Here is a 26847-nt window from a genome sequence, read left to right on the forward strand (position 1 = left end):
GGTTAAGTGAAGTAAGTCAGACAAAGGCAAGTACTGTATGATTACACTTATATATGCAATCTAAAAAATAAAACAAAGAAACCTAACAAAACAGAGACAGAGTTATAGATACAGAGAACAAACAGGTGCTTGCCAGACGGGAGAGTGTTGGGGGAAAGAAAGCAATAGGTGAGGGAGATGAAGAGGTACAAAATTTCAGTTGCAAAATAAATGAGTATGAAATGTACACTGTGGGCAATACAGTCAATAATTATGTGATATATTTGTATGGTGACATATCATAACTATACTTATCATTTTGAAATGTACAGAAATAACCAATCACTATGTTGTGTAACAGGAACTAACATAGCATTTCATTGTACATCAATTATACTTCAAAAACAAACAAATTCATAGGAAAGGAGATCGGATTTGTGGTTACCAGAGGCCGGAGATTGGGGGAGGGAGAACTGGTTAGCTGCAGTCAAAGGTACAAACTCCCAGTTATGCGATAAATAAGTACTAGGGATGTAATGGACAACATGATAAATATAATTAACACTGCCGTATGTTATACATGACAGTTGATAGAGTAAATCCTAAGAGTTCTCATCACAAGGAAAAATTTTTTTTCCATTTCTTTAATTTTGTATCTATGTGGGATGATGGATGTTCACTAAATTTATTCTGATGATCATTTCATGATGCATGGAAGTCAAATCATTATGCTATACACCTTAAGCTTAAAAAAATTTAAAAAAAGAAAGAATGGACCTCAGTTAATATTAATGTCTCAATATTGGCTCACTAGTTGTGATAAGTGTGCCATAGTAATATAAGATCTTAATATTAGGGGAAAGTGGGTGAGGGGGATCTTGGAACTCCTTGTACTGTCTTTGCAACTTTTTCATAAATCTAAAACAAAAAGTTTATTTAAATATAAATAAATAAATAAATTTTTAAAAATGTACAGAAAATCATTGAATTGTCCCTTGTATAATAATAAGTGAACTTCATGGTATATAAATTATATCTTAGTAGAGTTGTTTAAAAGGTTCTGAAGAAGGTCAGGGTGGGCTGAGGGCTGGGCTGAGGCGGGGTCAGGGCAAGGTCAGGCAGGGCCAGGCTGGGGTCAGGCGGGAGTCAGCAACCCTGGCAATGGGCACGGAGGCGTGGATCGCCCAAGGCCGAGGCCAGCCTGTGGCCCTTCTCTGGCTGCTGCTGCTGCCCGTGGCCACCCTGGAGCTGCGAGGGTCCCCGGCCACGGCCACGGCCGCCCCCGGCTGGGCTCCAGGCGCGGGCGGAGCGGTGGAGGGCAGCGCTCCGACTCCGGAAGCGCAGCGGTTGGCCCCGGGAGCCACAGGTGCGTTGGGGCCTCTGTTGAGGGCTGAAACGGCCTAAACTGCAGGGCCTGAGGGGGCCGGCTGTGACCAGGGCCTGGGTGCCCTGAGTCACTGAATTTCATCTTTTCTCTGCCCTGGCCAACAACCGGGCAGCCCAGAGACCCCCTCAACACAGGTGGGTCACCGACTCCCCACTGTGGAGCCTCTGGGTGGGAAGTGCCTCTGTGGGACTGTGGGACCTCTGTGGGACTGTGGAAGTGGGGACATAGCAGGGTCTGACCCTGAGGCTGGGTGGCTGGGTGGAGGAAAGCACCAGGACTGATGAACGAGTGGCCCTGAGTCCAGGGCCGCGGGTCTCATTCCCCTCCGTGAGGCCCTGGGAGCGCAGGCCCTAGACCAAGATGCCCGCTCTCAGGGGGCCTGGGCACACCCCCTGCCCTCCCAGGTGTGAGTCCTAGAGCTAGGGCTGTCTTCATTAGCCCACTCCCTCTTCTTTTAGAAATGTAGAATCCTGAGTCAGAGAGGGGGAATGACTTTCCCCAGCTCACACAGCACCACAGACTGCAAATCTCCCTCCCTAAGACACCAGGGTGACATGGAGGAGGCACAGGCCCTTAGAAGCCATGATCTTGAGCAAGTAATGTTGGCAACTTCTGAGACCTTTAGCTCTTTGATCTACAAGAGTAGGCATTGAGGTGTGCTAGTTGAGGGAAATAAGGTCTGTGACGCGCCCAGCCCTTGGCAGCCTCACTCGGGGATGTCCTTCTCCCTGCAGATGCTGCTGTGAGCTGCTTGGCTACCCTAGGTCCCCCCTTGCCCCGTCCCACCAGACCTCTGGGTCCTCATCCCCACAGGGCTTGCTCTGTCCAATTCTCAGGGGCAGCCAGTGAAAGTAGAGTCCAGGTAGCGCTGTCATTTTGGCTAGGCCACTGGACGCTTGGCCTTGGTTTTCCCATCTATGAAGTGGACAGGGCCTTCCTGGTAGTGGCATTTGGGGTACTACTAGTGTCTCTTTCGTAGGTGGCAGGGGAGTCTCCACAGTGTGCGGGAAACCCAAGGTGATGGGGAAGATCTACGGTGGCCAGGACGTGGTGGCTGGCCAGTGGCCATGGCAGGCCAGCTTGCAGTACCAGGGCTCACACGTCTGTGGAGCTGTCCTCATTAACTCTCGCTGGGTCGTTTCCACTGCCCACTGCTTTCTGAAGTAAGTCCTCCTTCCAGGGTGCCAGCACAGGCACTGGCAGGGGAGGGGGATATGGGGGAAGAGGAGAAGAGGGGTGATGGGCATCCCACGTCAGCTCCTCTGGGCTTTTCTCTGGGGCAGTCTGTGGCCTTCAGATGCATGTCATTCCTGCCTTTGGCCTGTGTACCCTCCACCTGGACTGTCCTCCCTGCTCACCTGCTCAGATCCGCCTCATGCTCTGCCATCAGCCCCTGTGCCTGTGCTTCAACACAGATGTGCCTCAGGAGAGTGGCAGTGTCCGTCCTGGCTGCCATGCAGTGTGGACCAATCTCAGATCACAGCTTCTTCTTAACGTCCCCACATTTCCAGGTGTCAGATTCTAGGCAGGGACCTGGGACCGCATGTGTGGCCAGCAGCTGGGCAATTCTTCTTATTACTCCTGCACAACTGTGTGCCCAGGAGTAGTCATGGCCGCTGGTGTGCGTTGTGGGGAGCCATGGTGCCAGGCTGCATAGGTGGGAATTGGGGCTCCCTGGGAGAGTGACATGGCTGCTCAGGAGTCTAATTCCCCTGGCCGTCCTGGGCCTGGCTCAGTGCCTGGGTCTGAACAGATGAGGAGGGGTCCCCAGGGAGTTGGGGCATCACAGCCCAGGTCTGGGAGCTGGAACTTTCAGAGCTTAGAGTCCTATTGGCGCCTACTCCATACGACGATCCACGCAAGCCCCTTTGTGACATCAGGGGTGGCAAGTCCCCACCTCACCCTGTCTCCATCCTGTCACACGAGAAGGCCCAACATGGGTGAGAAGGGCAGATGCATGGGCTGGGGGTTCCGGAGAAGGGCTATGCAGAGCGAGGGGCTTGCTGGAGGGGAAGGGTTTGGGCAAGGGGAGCATGAGTGGGTCTCCAGGTGGACGAGCCGTGCAAACAGTCAGGGAGGTGGGAAGTTTCAGCACCTGTGTTCAGGGAACAAGGCAAGGTTCTGTTTCCTGCACTCATTTGCTCATTTATTTAACAAATCTTTTGTGAGTCCTTATAACTAAGTGGAGAAGCAGCCCTTGGGCAGGAAGGTGTTTAAAGAAAGGAGAGGTCAGGAAGAGTGTGGGGCCAGAAGGTGGACTGTAGGGAGTCTTGGGAAGGGTAAAGTTAGAGCTGGGATTGAGCCAGAACTCCTCCTGTGTACAATCAAAGACCTTCATTTGATACGCCACCAAGGATCTTTCCAGCACAAGGATTCAATGCTCCTCTGATTCTAGTGTGTGATGGAGAAGCCGTGTGTCTGAGGTTGTAAGTAGAATAGCAATTAGCCCCAAGAAAGAAGGACTCCTGAACGCTAGAAATGCGGAGATAAAAGCTGTCTAGCATCATGTGGGGTAGAGGCCTGTGGCAGTTAGATGAGGATGCAGGGGAAGAGCTAGCCCACACGCAGAGATGATGGTGACAATGTGCCCTTCTTCCTCCAGAAAATCTCACGCCCCGGAGAACTACCGGGTTCTGTTAGGAAGCACCCAGCTGCACCAGCACACCCAGCACACCCGAGAGATGTCACTGAGCCGGATTATCATGCACCCAGACTTTGAGAAGTTACATCCCTTCGGGAGTGACATAGCCATGTTGCAGCTGCTCTTTCCTGTGAATTTCACCTCCTACATCATCCCCGCCTGCCTCCCAGTCCCTGGCATGCAGCTACCCAGTAACTCATCCTGCTGGATAACTGGCTGGGGGATGCTCAACGAGGAAAGTGAGAGGGTGTAGGAGAGTCGGGTTGGGGGCAGATGAGGGTGGGGAGGAGGAAGGGGAGAAGGACAAAGGAGGGAAGAAGGGAGGTGTGGCTCCTCCTGAGGGGTCCCCAAGCAAAGAGGCACTGGACCTTGGCCCACTAAGCGTCATTTCTAGAGGAGTGGACCATTCTAGTTCTAGTTCTGAAAGTGTGTGATGGTAAAGCTTCAGTGTTCCCTAAGTGCAAAGGTTTACACTGAAAGTCTGGGAATCTTTGACTTTTGGAATCAAGATTCTGGGTTCTTGAAGTCTTTCTGGTTCTGGATTCCAAGCTTTTAATCAACCATGGATCTGAGATGACTTGATTCAACTCAAAGGTCATGCTTGGGGCCTGGTCCATTGCAGGCCACTGACAAACAAACACCCTGATTTCCCATTGCCACAAGAGGAGCTTGGGAAAAGTGGAAGGAAAACACACGTACGACTTCTGACCTCTGAGCCTGCCTGATGAAGTTAGAATGATTATGACTTAAGAGTGTTTCACTCTCTGAACCTCACTTTGCTCTTCTCCCAACGCAGCTCAGCTATCTACTTTGGAAGCTTGTTAGGTGCACTGCATAACGCAGGAAAAAAATTATGTTTTTTAAGATTGAAAGAGGAGAAATGTAGGCAAAGACTTATGAGCCAGAGTCCTTATTAAAGAAAGGAGTATTTATGGTTGGGGGAAATGCTTATGGTGCAAAATTAAGGGGAAAAAGAATATATATTTTAATTATTTGTAGGGTCATAATTTGGTACCGTGTTTCTCAACAGAGGTGCTACAGGCATTTTGAACAGACCCTGTCTTCATTGGGTGGGAAGTGCCAGCATCCCTGGCCCTTGCCTACTAGTATGTCATGAACACTCCCTAATCATAGGACAAACAACCAGGTTCCCAGCATTCTCACACCACATACACAACACATACACACCACACATACACCACATTTCTCACACACACACACACACACACACACACACACACACACACACACACACACACACACAGACTGTTCCTCCTTGAGGACAGAAACCCTGTCTTTCTTGTTTTAATATCCCAGCCTGTGGCCCGGGCAGGGCCAGGCACCTTGTAGGTACCCCACTGCTGCCACCCTGGTCCTATAGACCATAATTGCTTGCCTGTACCTCCAGACTGGTCTCTGAGATCCCACCCTGTGTGCTATACTTTAGTCTCCACATAGCTGTCTGAGTGTTTTCTTTAAAGCAGGAGTCATGCCAGTTCCCTGCTCATTACCCTCAGTGCCTTCTCATTTACACCTGGAAAAAAGTCGTAACTCCCTGCCTTGGCTCTCAGGCCCTGTGTAATGTTGGCCCCAATTCCTCTCTGCTCATCTCCTACTACATCCCTCACCCACACCATCCCAGCCAGCAGGCCTCCTTCCTGCTTGAAAATGTCAAGGCCATCGCCACCTCAGGGCCTTCACCTTGGCTGCCTCCCTGGCCTCACTTGCTCTCCCTGCTAACCTTGGCATGACTCACTTCTTTACATGTACAACTCAGCTGCTCCTCTGAGGAGTTTTACTTGATCATATGAGCTAAAACAGGCAACCTCTAATAGCATATGTCCCTGTTTTATTTCCTTTACACCACTTATTAGATCTAAAACAATTCTACTTATTTACTTCATTTACTCTGTTGATACAAAAAGCTCAGCTTCTCTGTACACCAGTGCTAAATAGAATCTTGGAGACAGAGTTTTGGGTGAAGTAGAAAAGGATAGCTTTATTACTTTGCCAGGCAAACGGGGACACAGTGGGCTCCTGCCTCGAAAAACTGTGTCTCTACTTGGAGAGGATAGTGAGAAGTTTCACAGTAATGGTTCAAAGAGGGCGTGATCAGCTCTTGGACGTCCTGCTGATGAGGTGGGGGTGAGGTAAGTAAGAGTCAGCATCATCAACCTTCAGGTTCCAACTGGTCTGGGATCTACATGCTTGTGGGCAGCATACCATTGTTAATCATTAACTTCTCCCACCTGGAGGGGGTTTCAGTATCTGCAAAACAGCTCTAAGAAATTGTTTTGTATATCCATTGTTGGGGAGCCAGGACCTTGCCCCAAGGCTGCACTGTATTTCTCTTGACTGTTTCTCACTGGTCTCGCATCCCCTCCCTTCCCTGATTAACAACTGCTTGAATCTGCCCGTTGGAACTCAGAGAAGGTCATGGAGGCTGAATGAAGTCTATTTCCTGTAATCAAAGAAATGGGGGACACAGAAAGCCTTTGTGCCCAGGAGCCCCTCAGGGCCCTGCTCGGTATCCCTGTCTCCCCCAACTAAGAATGTTCCCGTGTATCATTAGTGTCTAAAAGATACTGAACACAAGGACAGAGGAATAAATGAGTGATTGGATGAGAGGGTGGATGGGTGAAGGGTAGGTGGGAGGATGAGTGGGTGGAAGGAAAGATGGGTGGGTGGGTGAAAGGATGGTAGGCAGAGATAGTTGGAGTGAGTGGAGATGGATCAAAAGATGGGTAAATGGGCAAATGGATGGAAGTGTGAGGGGATGAATGGGACATGAGGAAAGAGGAAAGATAGGTAGATGGATAGAGGAATTGGTGGATGGATGGAAAGGTTAATGATAGACAAATGGAGAGCGGATGGGATGGTCTGTGAAAGGGTAGGTAGGTTGGTGAATGGTTGCTAAGCACCACTGAGTGGCATGTGTTAGGGGGATTTGCCTTTTTCCTTTGTAGACTAGGAGAGGTGTGGTCTATTGCTATGAGGGAGGTGGAGGGAATAGGATGAGTTTGGAAAAGTTTGAGAAAAGGGGGAGGGCTTACTAGGCATAAGTAGAAGACTGAAACAGTGCTGAAGGCTCAACTGTGCTGAGAAAAGTCCATGTTGAAGTGGTGAACAGTAAGGCAGAGTAGCCTGTAGCTAAGCCACAGCACCCTTCACTGATTTCCTCCTTATCCTCGCAGCGCCTCTGCCCGAACCCTTCCATCTCCAGGAGGGTAAGGTGGGCTTCACTGAGAACAAGTTTTGTAATATATTTTACGGACTTAGAAAAGGCAAGAACTTCTCCGTGCATGAGGACATGCTGTGTGCTGGGGACTTCTCGACAGGAAAGGCCATCTGCCAAGTGAGTAAGGTCATTTCTGTTCTTCCCTTGCCTGTTCTCAGGGCCTCAGTTTCCCTAGGGGAGGGGCTGTGTTGCCTCTACTGTCTTTGTGGAGACCCCTGGGACTTCCCATTTCCTCCCTCCACATGTCTTCCTGGGCTCAATTCCTTGGCAGTGTCCCCCAGGATAGCCCCTTCCTAAGCCCCTTGCACATAAGGGCATCTACTGGCAGCACCCTCAAACAGCATCTTTTTATGAGGCATACCTTAAAGTTTTTATTTAAGTATAACATACATACAAAAGAATCTATTCATGCTGTTTTCATAAGTTGGATGAACTTTCACATAGTTACGCAACAGATGACCAATACCCCAGAGGTCCCACTCACACCTCCTTCCTATCACCAACACCCAACAGAAACCGCCATCTTCACTTTTGACAACTTAGATTCGATTCTGAATATTCCATAAATAGAATTTATTTCCAGTTGTCAATCTTTCGTGTCTTTATATTTGTGAGATTCATCCAAACTGTTAAATGTAGTTATAGTTTGTTGAGTCTCATTGCTCTACAGGACTCTATTGTGTGAATTGAATTCTATGATCAGTTCTACTCTTGATGGGTATTTTAGAGGTTTCCAAGTTTTTCATTTCATTTCACTTCCAAATATTTTATCTTCTATTTCACAGAAACCCTTGAGTAGAATTGTTGAATTAAAAGGTATGTGTATATTCAGCTTTGGCAGATATTTCCTAACAACATCTCCAAAGTGGTTGCACTTCATTCCAGCAGTGGATGCGAGTTTAATATTTATTTATTTTATTTATTTATTTTCCTTATTTTTTTTTGGCTGTGTCGTGTCTTAGTTGCACCACAAGGGATCTTTGCTGAGGCATGCGAGATCTTTCGTTATGGTGCGCGGTCTCCTCCGGTTTCTCTCTGGTTGTGGTTCTCAGGCTTCTCTCTAGTTGTCATGTGTGGGTTTTCTCTCTCTAGCTGTTGTGCGTGGGGCTCCGGAGTGCATGGGCTCTGTAGTTGTGGCATGCAGGTTCTCTTGAGGCGCACGAGCTCATTAGTTGCGGCACGCTGGCTTAGTTGCCCCGCGGCATTTGGGATCTTAGTTCCTCAACCAGGGATTGAACCCGCGTCCCCTGCATTGGAAGGCAGATTTTTTACCACTGGATCACCAGGGAAGTCCTGGATGAGAGTTTATATCCTCGCCAACACTTTGCACTTTCCATCTTTTCTCATTTTGATAGCTTATGGTGGTTTGCATGTCCCTGATGACAAGTTAAATGTACTTTCATATGTTTATTGTCATTGGATATCTTCTCTAAAGTTTCCCTTCCAGATTTTCCCCCCTCTCACTTTTCTGTTGGGTTGTCTTCTTTTCCTTTAGGGGCTCTTTGTGTATTTTTACATATTACAGGTATGAGTCCACTGTTGGATATTTGAATTGTAAACATTTCTTTCCTCTCTCTGTAATGCCCAATTTTAGAGGTGGGCAAACAGGTCCGGAGAGGGAAAGTCGCTACCCTAAAATAAGGCAGCACAACCTGGTCCCCCGTATTCTGACTCCAAGCCTAACCTGACCTCCACCATATCCGCCTCAGGGCCCAGCCTCCCAAGCTGGCATCATGTGCGGAGCTCTTGCATAGATGGCATTGTGGAGTGGAGGGGAGAGTATTAGGGTTCTGGAGTTAGAGACACTGCTCTGCCCTGAAGGTCTTTTCACTTTCTGAGCCCATGTCCTCATTTATACTGTAGGATTCTGAGGCCTCCTTCATGGGATTGTCGAAAGGATGGTGTAGTGGGTTGGATAGTGTCCCCTACATTTGTAACCATCTGGAATCTCAGAAAGTGACCTGATTTGGAAATAGGTCTTTGCAGATGTGATTAGCTAAGAATCTCGAGATGAAACCATTTTGAGTTTAGAGTGGGCTGAGGGATAGACAGAGAGGTACTTGATTTCAGACTTCTGGTTTCCAGAACTGTGAGAAGAGAAATTTCTGTTGTTTTTATAGTGACCCAGTTTGTGGTACTATGCTTTGGCACCCCAGGAAATGCACACAGGAGGGATGGGATGCGCCTGGTCCTTGAGAAGGCCTCACGGACAGCTGTTTTCACGGCAGCCCAGTGGAGCTGCTGAGCCAGAGGGAAGAAGCTCGGCCAGCTGCCCTCCTGGTAGGAGGTAGACCCAGCTTTCTTGGTTCCCAGTGCACAACCCATGGCTGGCTGGCTTGGGCCGTTGTTCTCACAGAGTCAGCTGCACCTGCAGGTGAAATAAAGGGCTGAGTCCCCCGAGTCCCCATCTGGCTGTCACCGTAGACCTCCCTTCCAGCCTGCAGAGGTCATGGCCATGGAGTTCAGGGCCGGAGCCCTTTGTCTGCTTGCCTGCTGGACATCCATTCTGCCTCTTGACCCCACCCCCCCTCGTTTCTCCCCAGGCTGAGGACACCATTGAGCTGGACACCCAGGAGCCCCAGCACATGGCCCCTCCTGCCCCCCTTAGCCTTTCAGTCACCACAGCCTGTCTGAGAGGTTCCATCTAGATTCATCTTCTGTCACATGCCTGCTCTGGTCCCCAGCCTCCAACTGGGGCTGCCTTCTCTCACTGAAGTGCCCTCCCCCAGCACAGGACACCCAGAAACAAGTCTGAGGAGAGACAGACCCCAGGAGCACTCAGTGCTCAGACTGTGGGGCAGGACAGACCTGGGTCCAGTCTTCAGTCTGTAATTTAGTGATTATGACCTTAGATAACCCATGAAATGGGGTTGCTAACGGCCTCCACTTAATAAGGTCCTTATAGAAGATTCAGTACTGTGCCTGGCATTCAGTAGGTGCTTAACACCTGCTGGCTTTCAATCTCCTGGCCTGGTCTGCCTCCCTCTATCTGGATTGTACCTGTTCTCCTGGGCCTGTCTTAGACCTGTCCTCTCACCCAAGGTAGAATTCATTGCTCTGGCCATGCCCAACACACACACACACACACACACACACACACACACACACACACACACACACATACTGTTTGCTGCGTGTCTTCAGTAGTGCAAAGTGCAGCTCACTTTGCGTGGGATACATTAGTGTTGGGCCTTCCTCTGCCTTCTGAGAACTCCCCAGGGGCTAGGAGGCTATTGGAGCCCTTCCCATCTCCCTCGGACTGGCCCAGAATCCATCATAATATAGACAACCACATGGCTCATCTGCACGAATCCCTGAGGCCTGGAGTGGACAGGGACCAGGCCTTCCCCTGGCCTTGAACAGCTTGGGGTGGGTACACTGTGGGGAAGGCTAAGGGCACCCCAGCTAGGGAGCACAGAGGGGAAGAGCTGAGGTGATGATGGCACATTCCCAATCTCCAAGAAGACCCCGTGTATGACTTTCTTGGGTCTGCGGTGACAAATCACCTCAAAGTGGGTGGCTAAAACAACAGAACTTTATTCTCTTACATTTCTGGAGGTCAAAAGTCTAAAGTCAAGGTGTTGGCCAGGCTGGTTCCTTCTGGAGACTCTAGGGGAGAATGTTTTCTTGCTTTTGCTAGCTTTTTCGAGGCTGCCAGCATTCCTTGGCTCATGGCCCCTTCCTCTGACCCCAAAGCACATTGCTCCTCCCTCTGCTTCTGTCATCACATCTCCTCCTCTGACTCTGACCTCCTGCCTCCCTCTTTCCTCATGAGAATCTTTCTGATTACATTGGGTCCACCCAGATAATCCAGGATAGTCTTCCTATTTCAAGATGCTCAACTCCATCACAGCTGCAGAGTCCCTTTTGCCACGTAAGGTAACATAGCCAAAGGGTCCAGTGATGAGGATGGGCATCTTTGAGGGTTATTTTTGGCCAGCTACACCATGTACCCTTCTCTCTCCTTCAAGCCGCCACTTACCCCACCCCCTCCTCAGCTGGAGATCTTCTCATTTCACTGAGAACGCCAAAGCAATCAGTCAGCCTAGAGCCCATTCATCTTGCCAGCCCCACCCTAGCATCTTCCATCTCTCCTGAGCCTCATGGCCCATCCCAGCCAGTCTGTCCTGGAGCTCTGGGTGCCCAAAGGCTCTCCTGCTAGGTGTGGTGGTACCTCAGTGGTAGAGCTCCAGCCAGAGGGATGGCCAGAGGCAGGGAGTGCGGCAATGCCTAGACAGGTGTGGACGCTGGGAAGACACTTTCTTGAGGCCTCCCATGATCATCTTGGGAAGGGAGTTCCTGTGCAGGGTCCTGGCTCCAGCCAGTGGCATCCCAGTGTTCATGTGCATGTGAGTCCATCTGAGCTCACCTGCCAGTGAGGGTTCAGGATATTTGGGCAATGCCAGGATTGGAAAGAACTTCCACTGAACCCTTTGAATGGCATCTAGTCCATATTGGATATGTGCTAAATGGGAAATTTACCACATTACCATGGGTTAGGAAGGCTGGGGCGGGTGCATTGCGAGGCCTCCTGGGATCCCGATGGCTGCACAAGGACTCTGTGTCAGGCATATTGGTAGGAAGGATGACTAGAGCATTGCTTCAAGGCTTATTGCCAGGCCACTAAGTCCTGAGTCAGCTAAGCAGAAAGGAGACACCAGGCTCCAACTGCTGGAGGTCTGTGGACATCTTGGGCCAGGCTGGCCTGGGCCCTTACACAGAAGAGAGCAGTGTCATGTGGGCTTGGGGGGCAGTGAGTTGGGCCCCTTCAGACTGTGCAGAGCGGGAGCATGGGGGTGGGTGAGGAGGGTGCTGGAAGTCGACTCTAGGAGCAGAGGTCTGAGGACTGCCAGCCTGCACCTCAGCCTGGCATCAGGCCTCCTCTCTCTGTTTCCCACTTACTCTGCTAGACCCGCCACATTCAACAGCCCTCTATGCTGCAGGCTGGAAGCCCCTTCCTCAAGGCCTGGGTCATGTACTCCAGTCCAACTCAATTGTCCTGCACTCTGGGAACTTCCGTCTACCTCCGTGGGGAGCTGGTCCTTGTTCCTCCAAATCCCACGAGTGACAGTTCTTTACTTTGGGAAAGATCCTTACTCCCCTGTATATAGACACCTGGCAAAATGTCTTACTTCCTATTAAAGGCTGAATTGTACCCCCCAAAGTTCATATGTTGAAGTCCTAACCCCAGTACCTCAGAGTGTGACTTTTTTTTTTTTTTGGTTGCACCATGCGGCATGTGGGATCTTAGTTCCCCTACCAGGGATGGAACCCGTGCCCAATGCAATAGAAACGTGGAGTCTTAAACCCCGGATCTCCAGAGAAGTCCCCAGAATGTGACTTTATTTGGAGTAGAGCCTTTAAAGAGATAATTGAGTTAACATGAGGTCGTTAGGGTAGCCCCTAATCCAATATGATTGGTGCCGTTATAGGAAGGGAGAATTTGGACACAGAAACACACAGAGGGAAGACAATGTGAGGACACAGGGAGAAGATGGCCATCTATCAGCCAAGGAGAGAGACCTTAGACTTCTGGGCTCCAGAACTGTGAGGTGATAAATTCCTCTTGTTTAAGCCACATTGTCTGTGGTATTTGTTATGGCAGCTGGAGCTGACATATCCTTCCTCTGAAGGCCTGTGCACCCCCATGGCAGGAGTGGTGTCTGCAAGTGAAGACACCTTTCTCTCTCCCCAGCTGGACTCCTTCAGTGTCCTCACTCCTGCTTTCCTCCTGGGATAGTCTCCCTGCCCGGTCCTGTTTCCTTGACCACGGAGTCAGACAACAGACCTCAAGGGAAAGGGTGAGTGCTGAGGATCACGGCGGGCAATAGGGCCCCAAGACAGGAGCAAGATGACTCTTTCATTAGTTTGTATTTGTTTTTTTCATGCTTGGTTTGTGGGGTGGCAGCAGTTGGACAGGAAAGCGAAGAAGGGACCACTGAAGGGTGATGGGGCTGCGGGAGGGGAGAGGCAGAAGGTTCCAGTGAGGAGACTGGGCCCTGAGGCAGAGAACAAGAGCAGAGGGGCTTGGGGGATCACTTCAGGGCTTTCCATACGGCCCCAAGCATGAACAACAGCAGGGGCCAGCTCTGTGGAGGCACAAAGGCTGTGCCAGGCCCAGGCGAGCCCGCAGCCTGCAGAGTCTGGTATGGAAACAGGGCCTGAGGAGGAGCGGACGTGGGCTCAGGGAGAGGTGTGAGTCTCTGGATCTCGACGATCCAGTCGGTGAAGTAGGTGACGTTGGTGAAGATGCTGGGGTAAATGGGATGACGGCAGTCAAAGCCCCAGCTGGACAGCCCCATCAGAACCCAGGCACTGGTGAAGTCACAGACGAGGGGCCCCCCGGAATTGCCCTAGGAAAGAGATGGGAGTTCATGTGGGTGACTGAGCCAGGTCTGAGAAGACCAGGTAGCAAGGTGGGGCTTATGAGTCTCTGCCATCCAGTCTCACTCAGGTGCACCTCTGTGGAAGTCCCAACACCAGCGTCCCACTGCCGAGCAGCCCTATTAGGCCATGCAGGCAGGCAGTGGAATCGTGCTATAGGAAGTTCCTGATTGACCCTCAGGACAATCATTGATCTAAACCTATCAACATATGGACCTCTGTGCCCAGCGAGGTCCTGGTGGTCCAGGACGGGCACTATCCAAGGCCGAGAAGGGACAGCTGCACCATAGGGCCCAAGAGAGCTGCTCTGTGAGTAAAGCCTGGCCAGCTAAAGCTGCGTCAGTCCCCAGCTCTTGCAATACCCTGAACTGCAGCAGCATGTGCCCACGTGGGTCCTCCTCCTTTTTCATTCCTTTAGTTAGGCCTTTCATTTTTCTCTCAACTTCTTGGTTGAACATTTTCAGAAAATGCCCATACCCAGGCATGGTGGAGGCAGCCTGTTTTGCTCGGGGAGAAGATGGGGGTCCCCAGAAAGCTGCTGGAGTCCTAAAATGCTGTCAGGGCAGGACAATCTGCTTGGAAATCCCCTCACTCATCAGCCAAAGCGAAGGTCCCATCCTTGGGGGTGGGGGTGGGGGAGCAGGGGCCATAGCCATGCTTGCTGCTCCTCCACTCACCTGTCCAACACGCACATCAAGCATCCAGGGCAGCCTCCGCCTTTGGGCACAGCGGTGAAATGACAAGGCTCCTCTTTTGCGGTGCTTTTTTAAATAAGCCAATTAGCCTGCCATTGTCAGATGTGGCATGTGGAAACAAGCCATGGAAGGGACAGGACAGGAAGGGAAGGGCACTTCATAGGGTGGAGGCACAAAGCTTTCCTGTGCTGAGACTCCAGGCAAGAAACAACCTAACTTTCTGATGCAGGAGAAGGGGGAGCAGTAAGTGCAGACGAGGAGAGGAGGGTTGAGCCAGGTGGGGGGGAGGAAGAGCAGTGATGTGTGTGGAGCAAGGGGGATAGATGGGACATGGGGTCACAGGGCCTTATGGTGGGGGGTTAGAATTGACCCCCATGGAGAACTGTCTAGGTTATGTCTAGCACCTGGATCACTCTGGTGCTGTGTGGAGAATGAACCAGTTGGGAAGTAGCTACAGGAGGGAAGGTGAGAGATTACTGATGGGGAGGGGCCAGGGCAGTAAGAAACAGTCAGATTTGGGGCAATATGTTGAAGGAGGCAACAGGACCTTTCAAATCTGAGCCTTTCTCACCAACCAGGGAGGAACTGCAGAGGGGAAGCAGCAGGCTGAGCACGGAGCCCTGGGGTCTCCAGCATTTAGAGGTGGGAGGGGAGGGGACCAGGTGCACAGCAGAGTAGCTGGCTAGTCCTGGTGCCCAGGAAATGGGAGTGAGACTTGCTGAAGTGCTGAGTGAGAGGAGGACTCAGGTCCACAGGTGGCTCTGGCAAGACAGGCTCTTGGGGATGTTGGTCATGTGGCTCTGGTGGCACATTGGCGACACTCCTGGGTGGAGTGGGTTAGATTCAGTGCTGCTGTGAGTCTTTGGGGGAAGGAAGGCAGAGAAACTGGGCAATTGCAGGAGGGAGAGTGCTGTTGCACATTTACACAGGAGCCAGGAAAGAGGAAGACAGAAGATGTGGAGCAGGAGAGCCTTTGGGCACCCAGAGCTCCAGGACAGACTGGCTGGGATGGGCCATGAGGCTCAGGAGAGATGGAAGATGCTAGGGTGGGGCTGGCAAGATGAATGGGCTCTAGGCTGACTGATTGCTTTGGCGTTCTCAGTGAAATGAGAAGATCTCCAGCTGAGGAGGGGGTGGGGTAAGTGGCGGCTTGAAGGAGAGAGAAGGGTACATGGTGTAGCTGGCCAAAAATAACCCTCAAAGATGCCCATCCTCATCACTGGACCCTTTGGCTATGTTACCTTACGTGGCAAAAGGGACTCTGCAGCTGTGATGGAGTTGAGCATCTTGAAATAGGAAGACTATCCTGGATTATCTGGGTGGACCCAATGTAATCAGAAAGATTCTCATGAGGAAAGAGGGAGGCAGGAGGTCAGAGTCAGAGGAGGAGATGTGATGACAGAAGCAGAGGGAGGAGCAATGTGCTTTGGGGTCAGAGGAAGGGGCCATGAGCCAAGGAATGCTGGCAGCCTCGAAAAAGCTAGCAAAAGCAAGAAAACATTCTCCCCTAGAGTCTCCAGAAGGAACCAGCCTGGCCAACACCTTGACTTTAGACTTTTGACCTCCAGAAATGTAAGAGAATAAAGTTCTGTTGTTTTAGCCACCCACTTTGAGGTGATTTGTCACCGCAGACCCAAGAAAGTCATACACGGGGTCTTCTTGGAGATTGGGAATGTGCCATCATCACCTCAGCTCTTCCCCTCTGTGCTCCCTAGCTGGGGTGCCCTTAGCCTTCCCCACAGTGTACCCACCCCAAGCTGTTCAAGGCCAGGGGAAGGCCTGGTCCCTGTCCACTCCAGGCCTCAGGGATTCGTGCAGATGAGCCATGTGGTTGTCTATATTATGATGGATTCTGGGCCAGTCCGAGGGAGATGGGAAGGGCTCCAATAGCCTCCTAGCCCCTGGGGAGTTCTCAGAAGGCAGAGGAAGGCCCAACACTAATGTATCCCACGCAAAGTGAGCTGCACTTTGCACTACTGAAGACACGCAGCAAACAGTATGTGTGTGTGTGTGTGTGTGTGTGTGTGTGTGTGTGTGTGTGTGTGTGTGTTGGGCATGGCCAGAGCAATGAATTCTACCTTGGGTGAGAGGACAGGTCTAAGACAGGCCCAGGAGAACAGGTACAATCCAGATAGAGGGAGGCAGACCAGGCCAGGAGATTGAAAGCCAGCAGGTGTTAAGCACCTACTGAATGCCAGGCACAGTACTGAATCTTCTATAAGGACCTTATTAAGTGGAGGCCGTTAGCAACCCCATTTCATGGGTTATCTAAGGTCATAATCACTAAATTACAGACTGAAGACTGGACCCAGGTCTGTCCTGCCCCACAGTCTGAGCACTGAGTGCTCCTGGGGTCTGTCTCTCCTCAGACTTGTTTCTGGGTGTCCTGTGCTGGGGGAGGGCACTTCAGTGAGAGAAGGCAGCCCCAGTTGGAGGCTGGGGACCAGAGCAGGCATGTGACAGAAGATGAATCTAGATGGAACCTCTCAGACAGGCTGTGGTGACTGAAAGGCTAAGGGGGGCAGGAGGGGCCATGTGCTGGGGCTCCTGGGTGTCCAGCTCAATGGTGTCCTCAGCCTGGGGAGAAACGAGGGGGGGTGGGGTCAAGAGGCAGAATGGATGTCCAGCAGGCAAGCAGACAAAGGGCTCCGGCCCTGAACTCCATGGCCATGACCTCTGCAGGCTGGAAGGGAGGTCTACGGTGACAGCCAGATGGGGACTCGGGGGACTCAGCCCTTTATTTCACCTGCAGGTGCAGCTGACTCTGTGAGAACAACGGCCCAAGCCAGCCAGCCATGGGTTGTGCACTGGGAACCAAGAAAGCTGGGTCTACCTCCTACCAGGAGGGCAGCTGGCCGAGCTTCTTCCCTCTGGCTCAGCAGCTCCACTGGGCTGCCGTGAAAACAGCTGTCCGTGAGGCCTTCTCAAGGACCAGGCGCATCCCATCCCTCCTGTGTGCATTTCCTGGGGTGCCAAAGCATATTACCACAAACTGGGTCACTATAAAAACAACAGAAATTTCTCTTCTCACAGTTCTGGAAACCAGAAGTCTGAAATCAAGTACCTCTCTGTCTATCCCTCAGCCCACTCTAAACTCAAAATGGTTTCATCTCGAGATTCTTAGCTAATCACATCTGCAAAGACCTATTTCCAAATCAGGTCACTTTCTGAGATTCCAGATGGTTACAAATGTAGGGGACACTATCCAACCCACTACACCATCCTTTCGACAATCCCATGAAGGAGGCCTCAGAATCCTACAGTATAAATGAGGACATGGGCTCAGAAAGTGAAAAGACCTTCAGGGCAGAGCAGTGTCTCTAACTCCAGAACCCTAATACTCTCCCCTCCACTCCACAATGCCATCTATGCAAGAGCTCCGCACATGATGCCAGCTTGGGAGGCTGGGCCCTGAGGCGGATATGGTGGAGGTCAGGTTAGGCTTGGAGTCAGAATACGGGGGACCAGGTTGTGCTGCCTTATTTTAGGGTAGCGACTTTCCCTCTCCGGACCTGTTTGCCCACCTCTAAAATTGGGCATTACAGAGAGAGGAAAGAAATGTTTACAATTCAAATATCCAACAGTGGACTCATACCTGTAATATGTAAAAATACACAAAGAGCCCCTAAAGGAAAAGAAGACAACCCAACAGAAAAGTGAGAGGGGGGAAAATCTGGAAGGGAAACTTTAGAGAAGATATCCAATGACAATAAACATATGAAAGTACATTTAACTTGTCATCAGGGACATGCAAACCACCATAAGCTATCAAAATGAGAAAAGATGGAAAGTGCAAAGTGTTGGCGAGGATATAAACTCTCATCCAGGACTTCCCTGGTGATCCAGTGGTAAAAAATCTGCCTTCCAATGCAGGGGACGCGGGTTCAATCCCTGGTTGAGGAACTAAGATCCCAAATGCCGCGGGGCAACTAAGCCAGCGTGCCGCAACTAATGAGCTCGTGCGCCTCAAGAGAACCTGCATGCCACAACTACAGAGCCCATGCACTCCGGAGCCCCACGCACAACAGCTAGAGAGAGAAAACCCACACATGACAACTAGAGAGAAGCCTGAGAACCACAACCAGAGAGAAACCGGAGGAGACCGCGCACCATAACGAAAGATCTCGCATGCCTCAGCAAAGATCCCTTGTGGTGCAACTAAGACACGACACAGCCAAAAAAAAATAAGGAAAATAAATAAATAAAATAAATAAATATTAAACTCGCATCCACTGCTGGAATGAAGTGCAACCACTTTGGAGATGTTGTTAGGAAATATCTGCCAAAGCTGAATATACACATACCTTTTAATTCAACAATTCTACTCAAGGGTTTCTGTGAAATAGAAGATAAAATATTTGGAAGTGAAATGAAATGAAAAACTTGGAAACCTCTAAAATACCCATCAAGAGTAGAACTGATCATAGAATTCAATTCACACAATAGAGTCCTGTAGAGCAATGAGACTCAACAAACTATAACTACATTTAACAGTTTGGATGAATCTCACAAATATAAAGACACGAAAGATTGACAACTGGAAATAAATTCTATTTATGGAATATTCAGAATCGAATCTAAGTTGTCAAAAGTGAAGATGGCGGTTTCTGTTGGGTGTTGGTGATAGGAAGGAGGTGTGAGTGGGACCTCTGGGGTATTGGTCATCTGTTGCGTAACTATGTGAAAGTTCATCCAACTTATGAAAACAGCATGAATAGATTCTTTTGTATGTATGTTATACTTAAATAAAAACTTTAAGGTATGCCTCATAAAAAGATGCTGTTTGAGGGTGCTGCCAGTAGATGCCCTTATGTGCAAGGGGCTTAGGAAGGGGCTATCCTGGGGGACACTGCCAAGGAATTGAGCCCAGGAAGACATGTGGAGGGAGGAAATGGGAAGTCCCAGGGGTCTCCACAAAGACAGTAGAGGCAACACAGCCCCTCCCCTAGGGAAACTGAGGCCCTGAGAACAGGCAAGGGAAGAACAGAAATGACCTTGGCAGATGGCCTTTCCTGTCGAGAAGTCCCCTCACACAGCATGTCCTCATGCACGGAGAAGTTCTTGCCTTTTCTAAGTCCGTAAAATATATTACAAAACTTGTTCTCAGTGAAGCCCACCTTACCCTCCTGGAGATGGAAGGGTTCGGGCAGAGGCGCTGCGAGGATAAGGAGGAAATCAGTGAAGGGTGCTGTGGCTTAGCTACAGGCTACTCTGCCTTACTGTTCACCACTTCAACATGGACTTTTCTCAGCACAGTTGAGCCTTCAGCACTGTTTCAGTCTTCTACTTATGCCTAGTAAGCCCTCCCCCTTTTCTCAAACTTTTCCAAACTCATCCTATTCCCTCCACCTCCCTCATAGCAATAGACCACACCTCTCCTAGTCTACAAAGGAAAAAGGCAAATCCCCCTAACACATGCCACTCAGTGGTGCTTAGCAACCATTCACCAACCTACCTACCCTTTCACAGACCATCCCATCCGCTCTCCATTTGTCTATCATTAACCTTTCCATCCATCCACCAATTCCTCTATCCATCTACCTATCTTTCCTCTTTCCTCATGTCCCATTCATCCCCTCACACTTCCATCCATTTGCCCATTTACCCATCTTTTGATCCATCTCCACTCACTCCAACTATCTCTGCCTACCATCCTTTCACCCACCCACCCATCTTTCCTTCCACCCACTCATCCTCCCACCTACCCTTCACCCATCCACCCTCTCATCCAATCACTCATTTATTCCTCTGTCCTTGTGTTCAGTATCTTTTAGACACTAATGATACACGGGAACATTCTTAGTTGGGGGAGACAGGGATACCGAGCAGGGCCCTGAGGGGCTCCTGGGCACAAAGGCTTTCTGTGTCCCCCATTTCTTTGATTACAGGAAATAGACTTCATTCAGCCTCCATGACCTTCTCTGAGTTCCAACGGGCAGATTCAAGCAGTTGTTAATCAGGGAAGGGAGGGGATGCGAGACCAGTGAGAAACAGTCAAGAGAAATACAGTGCAGCCTTGGGGCAAGGTCCTGGCTCCCCAACAATGGATATACAAAACAATTTCTTAGAGCTGTTTTGCAGATACTGAAACCCCCTCCAGGTGGGAGAAGTTAATGATTAACAATGGTATGCTGCCCACAAGCATGTAGATCCCAGACCAGTTGGAACCTGAAGGTTGATGATGCTGACTCTTACTTACCTCACCCCCACCTCATCAGCAGGACGTCCAAGAGCTGATCACGCCCTCTTTGAACCATTACTGTGAAACTTCTCACTATCCTCTCCAAGTAGAGACACAGTTTTTCGAGGCAGGAGCCCACTGTGTCCCCGTTTGCCTGGCAAAGTAATAAAGCTATCCTTTTCTACTTCACCCAAAACTCTGTCTCCAAGATTCTATTTAGCACTGGTGTACAGAGAAGCTGAGCTTTTTGTATCAACAGAGTAAATGAAGTAAATAAGTAGAATTGTTTTAGATCTAATAAGTGGTGTAAAGGAAATAAAACAGGGACATATGCTATTAGAGGTTGCCTGTTTTAGCTCATATGATCAAGTAAAACTCCTCAGAGGAGCAGCTGAGTTGTACATGTAAAGAAGTGAGTCATGCCAAGGTTAGCAGGGAGAGCAAGTGAGGCCAGGGAGGCAGCCAAGGTGAAGGCCCTGAGGTGGCGATGGCCTTGACATTTTCAAGCAGGAAGGAGGCCTGCTGGCTGGGATGGTGTGGGTGAGGGATGTAGTAGGAGATGAGCAGAGAGGAATTGGGGCCAACATTACACAGGGCCTGAGAGCCAAGGCAGGGAGTTACGACTTTTTTCCAGGTGTAAATGAGAAGGCACTGAGGGTAATGAGCAGGGAACTGGCATGACTCCTGCTTTAAAGAAAACACTCAGACAGCTATGTGGAGACTAAAGTATAGCACACAGGGTGGGATCTCAGAGACCAGTCTGGAGGTACAGGCAAGCAATTATGGTCTATAGGACCAGGGTGGCAGCAGTGGGGTACCTACAAGGTGCCTGGCCCTGCCCGGGCCACAGGCTGGGATATTAAAACAAGAAAGACAGGGTTTCTGTCCTCAAGGAGGAACAGTCTGTGTGTGTGTGTGTGTGTGTGTGTGTGTGTGTGTGTGTGTGTGTGTGTGTGTGTGTGAGAAATGTGGTGTATGTGTGGTGTGTATGTGTTGTGTATGTGGTGTGAGAATGCTGGGAACCTGGTTGTTTGTCCTATGATTAGGGAGTGTTCATGACATACTAGTAGGCAAGGGCCAGGGATGCTGGCACTTCCCACCCAATGAAGACAGGGTCTGTTCAAAATGCCTGTAGCACCTCTGTTGAGAAACACGGTACCAAATTATGACCCTACAAATAATTAAAATATATATTCTTTTTCCCCTTAATTTTGCACCATAAGCATTTCCCCCAACCATAAATACTCCTTTCTTTAATAAGGACTCTGGCTCATAAGTCTTTGCCTACATTTCTCCTCTTTCAATCTTAAAAAACATAATTTTTTTCCTGCGTTATGCAGTGCACCTAACAAGCTTCCAAAGTAGATAGCTGAGCTGCGTTGGGAGAAGAGCAAAGTGAGGTTCAGAGAGTGAAACACTCTTAAGTCATAATCATTCTAACTTCATCAGGCAGGCTCAGAGGTCAGAAGTCGTACGTGTGTTTTCCTTCCACTTTTCCCAAGCTCCTCTTGTGGCAATGGGAAATCAGGGTGTTTGTTTGTCAGTGGCCTGCAATGGACCAGGCCCCAAGCATGACCTTTGAGTTGAATCAAGTCATCTCAGATCCATGGTTGATTAAAAGCTTGGAATCCAGAACCAGAAAGACTTCAAGAACCCAGAATCTTGATTCCAAAAGTCAAAGATTCCCAGACTTTCAGTGTAAACCTTTGCACTTAGGGAACACTGAAGCTTTACCATCACACACTTTCAGAACTAGAACTAGAATGGTCCACTCCTCTAGAAATGACGCTTAGTGGGCCAAGGTCCAGTGCCTCTTTGCTTGGGGACCCCTCAGGAGGAGCCACACCTCCCTTCTTCCCTCCTTTGTCCTTCTCCCCTTCCTCCTCCCCACCCTCATCTGCCCCCAACCCGACTCTCCTACACCCTCTCACTTTCCTCGTTGAGCATCCCCCAGCCAGTTATCCAGCAGGATGAGTTACTGGGTAGCTGCATGCCAGGGACTGGGAGGCAGGCGGGGATGATGTAGGAGGTGAAATTCACAGGAAAGAGCAGCTGCAACATGGCTATGTCACTCCCGAAGGGATGTAACTTCTCAAAGTCTGGGTGCATGATAATCCGGCTCAGTGACATCTCTCGGGTGTGCTGGGTGTGCTGGTGCAGCTGGGTGCTTCCTAACAGAACCCGGTAGTTCTCCGGGGCGTGAGATTTTCTGGAGGAAGAAGGGCACATTGTCACCATCATCTCTGCGTGTGGGCTAGCTCTTCCCCTGCATCCTCATCTAACTGCCCACAGGCCTCTACCCCACATGATGCTAGACAGCTTTTATCTCCGCATTTCTAGCGTTCAGGAGTCCTTCTTTCTTGGGGCTAATTGCTATTCTACTTACAACCTCAGACACACGGCTTCTCCATCACACACTAGAATCAGAGGAGCATTGAATCCTTGTGCTGGAAAGATCCTTGGTGGCGTATCAAATGAAGGTCTTTGATTGTACACAGGAGGAGTTCTGGCTCAATCCCAGCTCTAACTTTACCCTTCCCAAGACTCCCTACAGTCCACCTTCTGGCCCCACACTCTTCCTGACCTCTCCTTTCTTTAAACACCTTCCTGCCCAAGGGCTGCTTCTCCACTTAGTTATAAGGACTCACAAAAGATTTGTTAAATAAATGAGCAAATGAGTGCAGGAAACAGAACCTTGCCTTGTTCCCTGAACACAGGTGCTGAAACTTCCCACCTCCCTGACTGTTTGCACGGCTCGTCCACCTGGAGACCCACTCATGCTCCCCTTGCCCAAACCCTTCCCCTCCAGCAAGCCCCTCGCTCTGCATAGCCCTTCTCCGGAACCCCCAGCCCATGCATCTGCCCTTCTCACCCATGTTGGGCCTTCTCGTGTGACAGGATGGAGACAGGGTGAGGTGGGGACTTGCCACCCCTGATGTCACAAAGGGGCTTGCGTGGATCGTCGTATGGAGTAGGCGCCAATAGGACTCTAAGCTCTGAAAGTTCCAGCTCCCAGACCTGGGCTGTGATGCCCCAACTCCCTGGGGACCCCTCCTCATCTGTTCAGACCCAGGCACTGAGCCAGGCCCAGGACGGCCAGGGGAATTAGACTCCTGAGCAGCCATGTCACTCTCCCAGGGAGCCCCAATTCCCACCTATGCAGCCTGGCACCATGGCTCCCCACAACGCACACCAGCGGCCATGACTACTCCTGGGCACACAGTTGTGCAGGAGTAATAAGAAGAATTGCCCAGCTGCTGGCCACACATGCGGTCCCAGGTCCCTGCCTAGAATCTGACACCTGGAAATGTGGGGACGTTAAGAAGAAGCTGTGATCTGAGATTGGTCCACACTGCATGGCAGCCAGGACGGACACTGCCACTCTCCTGAGGCACATCTGTGTTGAAGCACAGGCACAGGGGCTGATGGCAGAGCATGAGGCGGATCTGAGCAGGTGAGCAGGGAGGACAGTCCAGGTGGAGGGTACACAGGCCAAAGGCAGGAATGACATGCATCTGAAGGCCACAGACTGCCCCAGAGAAAAGCCCAGAGGAGCTGACGTGGGATGCCCATCACCCCTCTTCTCCTCTTCCCCCATATCCCCCTCCCCTGCCAGTGCCTGTGCTGGCACCCTGGAAGGAGGACTTACTTCAGAAAGCAGTGGGCAGTGGAAACGACCCAGCGAGAGTTAATGAGGACAGCTCCACAGACGTGTGAGCCCTGGTACTGCAAGCTGGCCTGCCATGGCCACTGGCCAGCCACCACGTCCTGGCCACCGTAGATCTTCCCCATCACCTTGGGTTTCCCGCACACTGTGGAGACTCCCCTGCCACCTACGAAAGAGACACTAGTAGTACCCCAAATGCCACTACCAGGAAGGCCCTGTCCACTTCATAGATGGGAAAACCAAGGCCAAGCGTCCAGTGGCCTAGCCAAAATGACAGCGCTACCTGGACTCTACTTTCACTGGCTGCCCCTGAGAATTGGACAGAGCAAGCCCTGTGGGGATGAGGACCCAGAGGTCTGGTGGGACGGGGCAAGGGGGGACCTAGGGTAGCCAAGCAGCTCACAGCAGCATCTGCAGGGAGAAGGACATCCCCGAGTGAGGCTGCCAAGGGCTGGGCGCGTCACAGACCTTATTTCCCTCAACTAGCACACCTCAATGCCTACTCTTGTAGATCAAAGAGCTAAAGGTCTCAGAAGTTGCCAACATTACTTGCTCAAGATCATGGCTTCTAAGGGCCTGTGCCTCCTCCATGTCACCCTGGTGTCTTAGGGAGGGAGATTTGCAGTCTGTGGTGCTGTGTGAGCTGGGGAAAGTCATTCCCCCTCTCTGACTCAGGATTCTACATTTCTAAAAGAAGAGGGAGTGGGCTAATGAAGACAGCCCTAGCTCTAGGACTCACACCTGGGAGGGCAGGGGGTGTGCCCAGGCCCCCTGAGAGCGGGCATCTTGGTCTAGGGCCTGCGCTCCCAGGGCCTCACGGAGGGGAATGAGACCCGCGGCCCTGGACTCAGGGCCACTCGTTCATCAGTCCTGGTGCTTTCCTCCACCCAGCCACCCAGCCTCAGGGTCAGACCCTGCTATGTCCCCACTTCCACAGTCCCACAGAGGTCCCACAGTCCCACAGAGGCACTTCCCACCCAGAGGCTCCACAGTGGGGAGTCGGTGACCCACCTGTGTTGAGGGGGTCTCTGGGCTGCCCGGTTGTTGGCCAGGGCAGAGAAAAGATGAAATTCAGTGACTCAGGGCACCCAGGCCCTGGTCACAGCCGGCCCCCTCAGGCCCTGCAGTTTAGGCCGTTTCAGCCCTCAACAGAGGCCCCAACGCACCTGTGGCTCCCGGGGCCAACCGCTGCGCTTCCGGAGTCGGAGCGCTGCCCTCCACCGCTCCGCCCGCGCCTGGAGCCCAGCCGGGGGCGGCCGTGGCCGTGGCCGGGGACCCTCGCAGCTCCAGGGTGGCCACGGGCAGCAGCAGCAGCCAGAGAAGGGCCACAGGCTGGCCTCGGCCTTGGGCGATCCACGCCTCCGTGCCCATTGCCAGGGTTGCTGACTCCCGCCTGACCCCAGCCTGGCCCTGCCTGACCTTGCCCTGACCCCGCCTCAGCCCAGCCCTCAGCCCACCCTGACCTTCTTCAGAACCTTTTAAACAACTCTACTAAGATATAATTTATATACCATGAAGTTCACTTATTATTATACAAGGGACAATTCAATGATTTTCTGTACATTTTTAAAAATTTATTTATTTATTTATATTTAAATAAACTTTTTGTTTTAGATTTATGAAAAAGTTGCAAAGACAGTACAAGGAGTTCCAAGATCCCCCTCACCCACTTTCCCCTAATATTAAGATCTTATATTACTATGGCACACTTATCACAACTAGTGAGCCAATATTGAGACATTAATATTAACTGAGGTCCATTCTTTCTTTTTTTAAATTTTTTTAAGCTTAAGGTGTATAGCATAATGATTTGACTTCCATGCATCATGAAATGATCATCAGAATAAATTTAGTGAACATCCATCATCCCACATAGATACAAAATTAAAGAAATGGAAAAAAAATTTTTCCTTGTGATGAGAACTCTTAGGATTTACTCTATCAACTGTCATGTATAACATACGGCAGTGTTAATTATATTTATCATGTTGTCCATTACATCCCTAGTACTTATTTATCGCATAACTGGGAGTTTGTACCTTTGACTGCAGCTAACCAGTTCTCCCTCCCCCAATCTCCGGCCTCTGGTAACCACAAATCCGATCTCCTTTCCTATGAATTTGTTTGTTTTTGAAGTATAATTGATGTACAATGAAATGCTATGTTAGTTCCTGTTACACAACATAGTGATTGGTTATTTCTGTACATTTCAAAATGATAAGTATAGTTATGATATGTCACCATACAAATATATCACATAATTATTGACTGTATTGCCCACAGTGTACATTTCATACTCATTTATTTTGCAACTGAAATTTTGTACCTCTTCATCTCCCTCACCTATTGCTTTCTTTCCCCCAACACTCTCCCGTCTGGCAAGCACCTGTTTGTTCTCTGTATCTATAACTCTGTCTCTGTTTTGTTAGGTTTCTTTGTTTTATTTTTTAGATTGCATATATAAGTGTAATCATACAGTACTTGCCTTTGTCTGACTTACTTCACTTAACCTAATACCCTCATGGTCCATCCATGTTGTTGCAAACGGCAAGATCCCGTTCTTTATCAGATATGTGATTTGCAAGATTTTCTCCAAGTCTGTAGCTTGTTTATTCATTCTTTCAACAGTGGTGCTCAAAGAGCAAAAGTTTTTAATTTTGATGAAGTCTAATTTA

The 26847-nt window shown here is 50.2% G+C and overlaps 2 protein-coding genes across 6 annotated transcripts; one reads left to right on the plus strand and one right to left on the minus strand.

The window, feature by feature from the left end:
- The first annotated feature begins 2153 nt into the window (after positions 1-2153).
- Positions 2154-19263, plus strand: LOC309664450 (putative serine protease 47). Of its 5 annotated transcripts, none has more exons than XR_014265751.1 (5): positions 2154-2529; positions 3969-4246; positions 7202-7362; positions 12678-13046; positions 17077-19263. XR_014265751.1 is itself a non-coding variant. In XM_082469909.1 (5 exons), exons 1-4 carry the CDS (start codon positions 2387-2389, stop codon positions 12771-12773), a joined length of 678 nt encoding a protein of 225 aa, XP_082326035.1. In that variant the 5' UTR covers positions 2154-2386; the 3' UTR covers positions 12774-12797; positions 17077-19263. The 5 variants fall into 5 exon arrangements, 4 of the variants coding, with proteins under 4 accessions (XP_082326035.1, XP_082326033.1, XP_082326034.1 ...); XM_082469909.1 differs by having other exon boundaries at positions 12678-12797; XM_082469907.1 differs by lacking the exon at positions 17077-19263 and having other exon boundaries at positions 12678-12797; positions 12879-13299.
- Positions 13281-24530, minus strand: LOC309664314 (putative serine protease 47; the record flags this gene model as incomplete). The annotated part of the gene is made up of 4 exons (XM_082469495.1): positions 24155-24530; positions 22437-22714; positions 19319-19479; positions 13281-13598 (listed from the first exon to the last, which is right to left on the minus strand). The coding sequence occupies exons 1-4, from the start codon at positions 24295-24297 to the stop codon at positions 13281-13283; spliced, it is 900 nt and encodes a 299-aa protein (XP_082325621.1). The 5' UTR covers positions 24298-24530.
- Between the last annotated feature and the right edge of the window lie 2317 nt (positions 24531-26847).

Source organism: Balaenoptera physalus, assembly GCF_965194825.1.
Source record: "Balaenoptera physalus genome assembly, chromosome: 7".
NCBI lineage: Eukaryota > Metazoa > Chordata > Mammalia > Artiodactyla > Balaenopteridae > Balaenoptera > Balaenoptera physalus.

Coding starts and splice junctions, on each gene's coding strand:
- LOC309664450 (XM_082469906.1), top strand. CDS start 2,387: ATGGGGAAGATCTACGGTGGCCAGGACGTGGTGGCTGGCCAGTGGCCA. Junction 2,530..3,968: donor ACTGCCCACTGCTTTCTGAA/GTAAGTCCTCCT, acceptor TTCTTCCTCCAG/AAAATCTCACGCCCCGGAGA. Junction 4,247..7,201: donor GGGGATGCTCAACGAGGAAA/GTGAGAGGGTGT, acceptor TTATCCTCGCAG/CGCCTCTGCCCGAACCCTTC.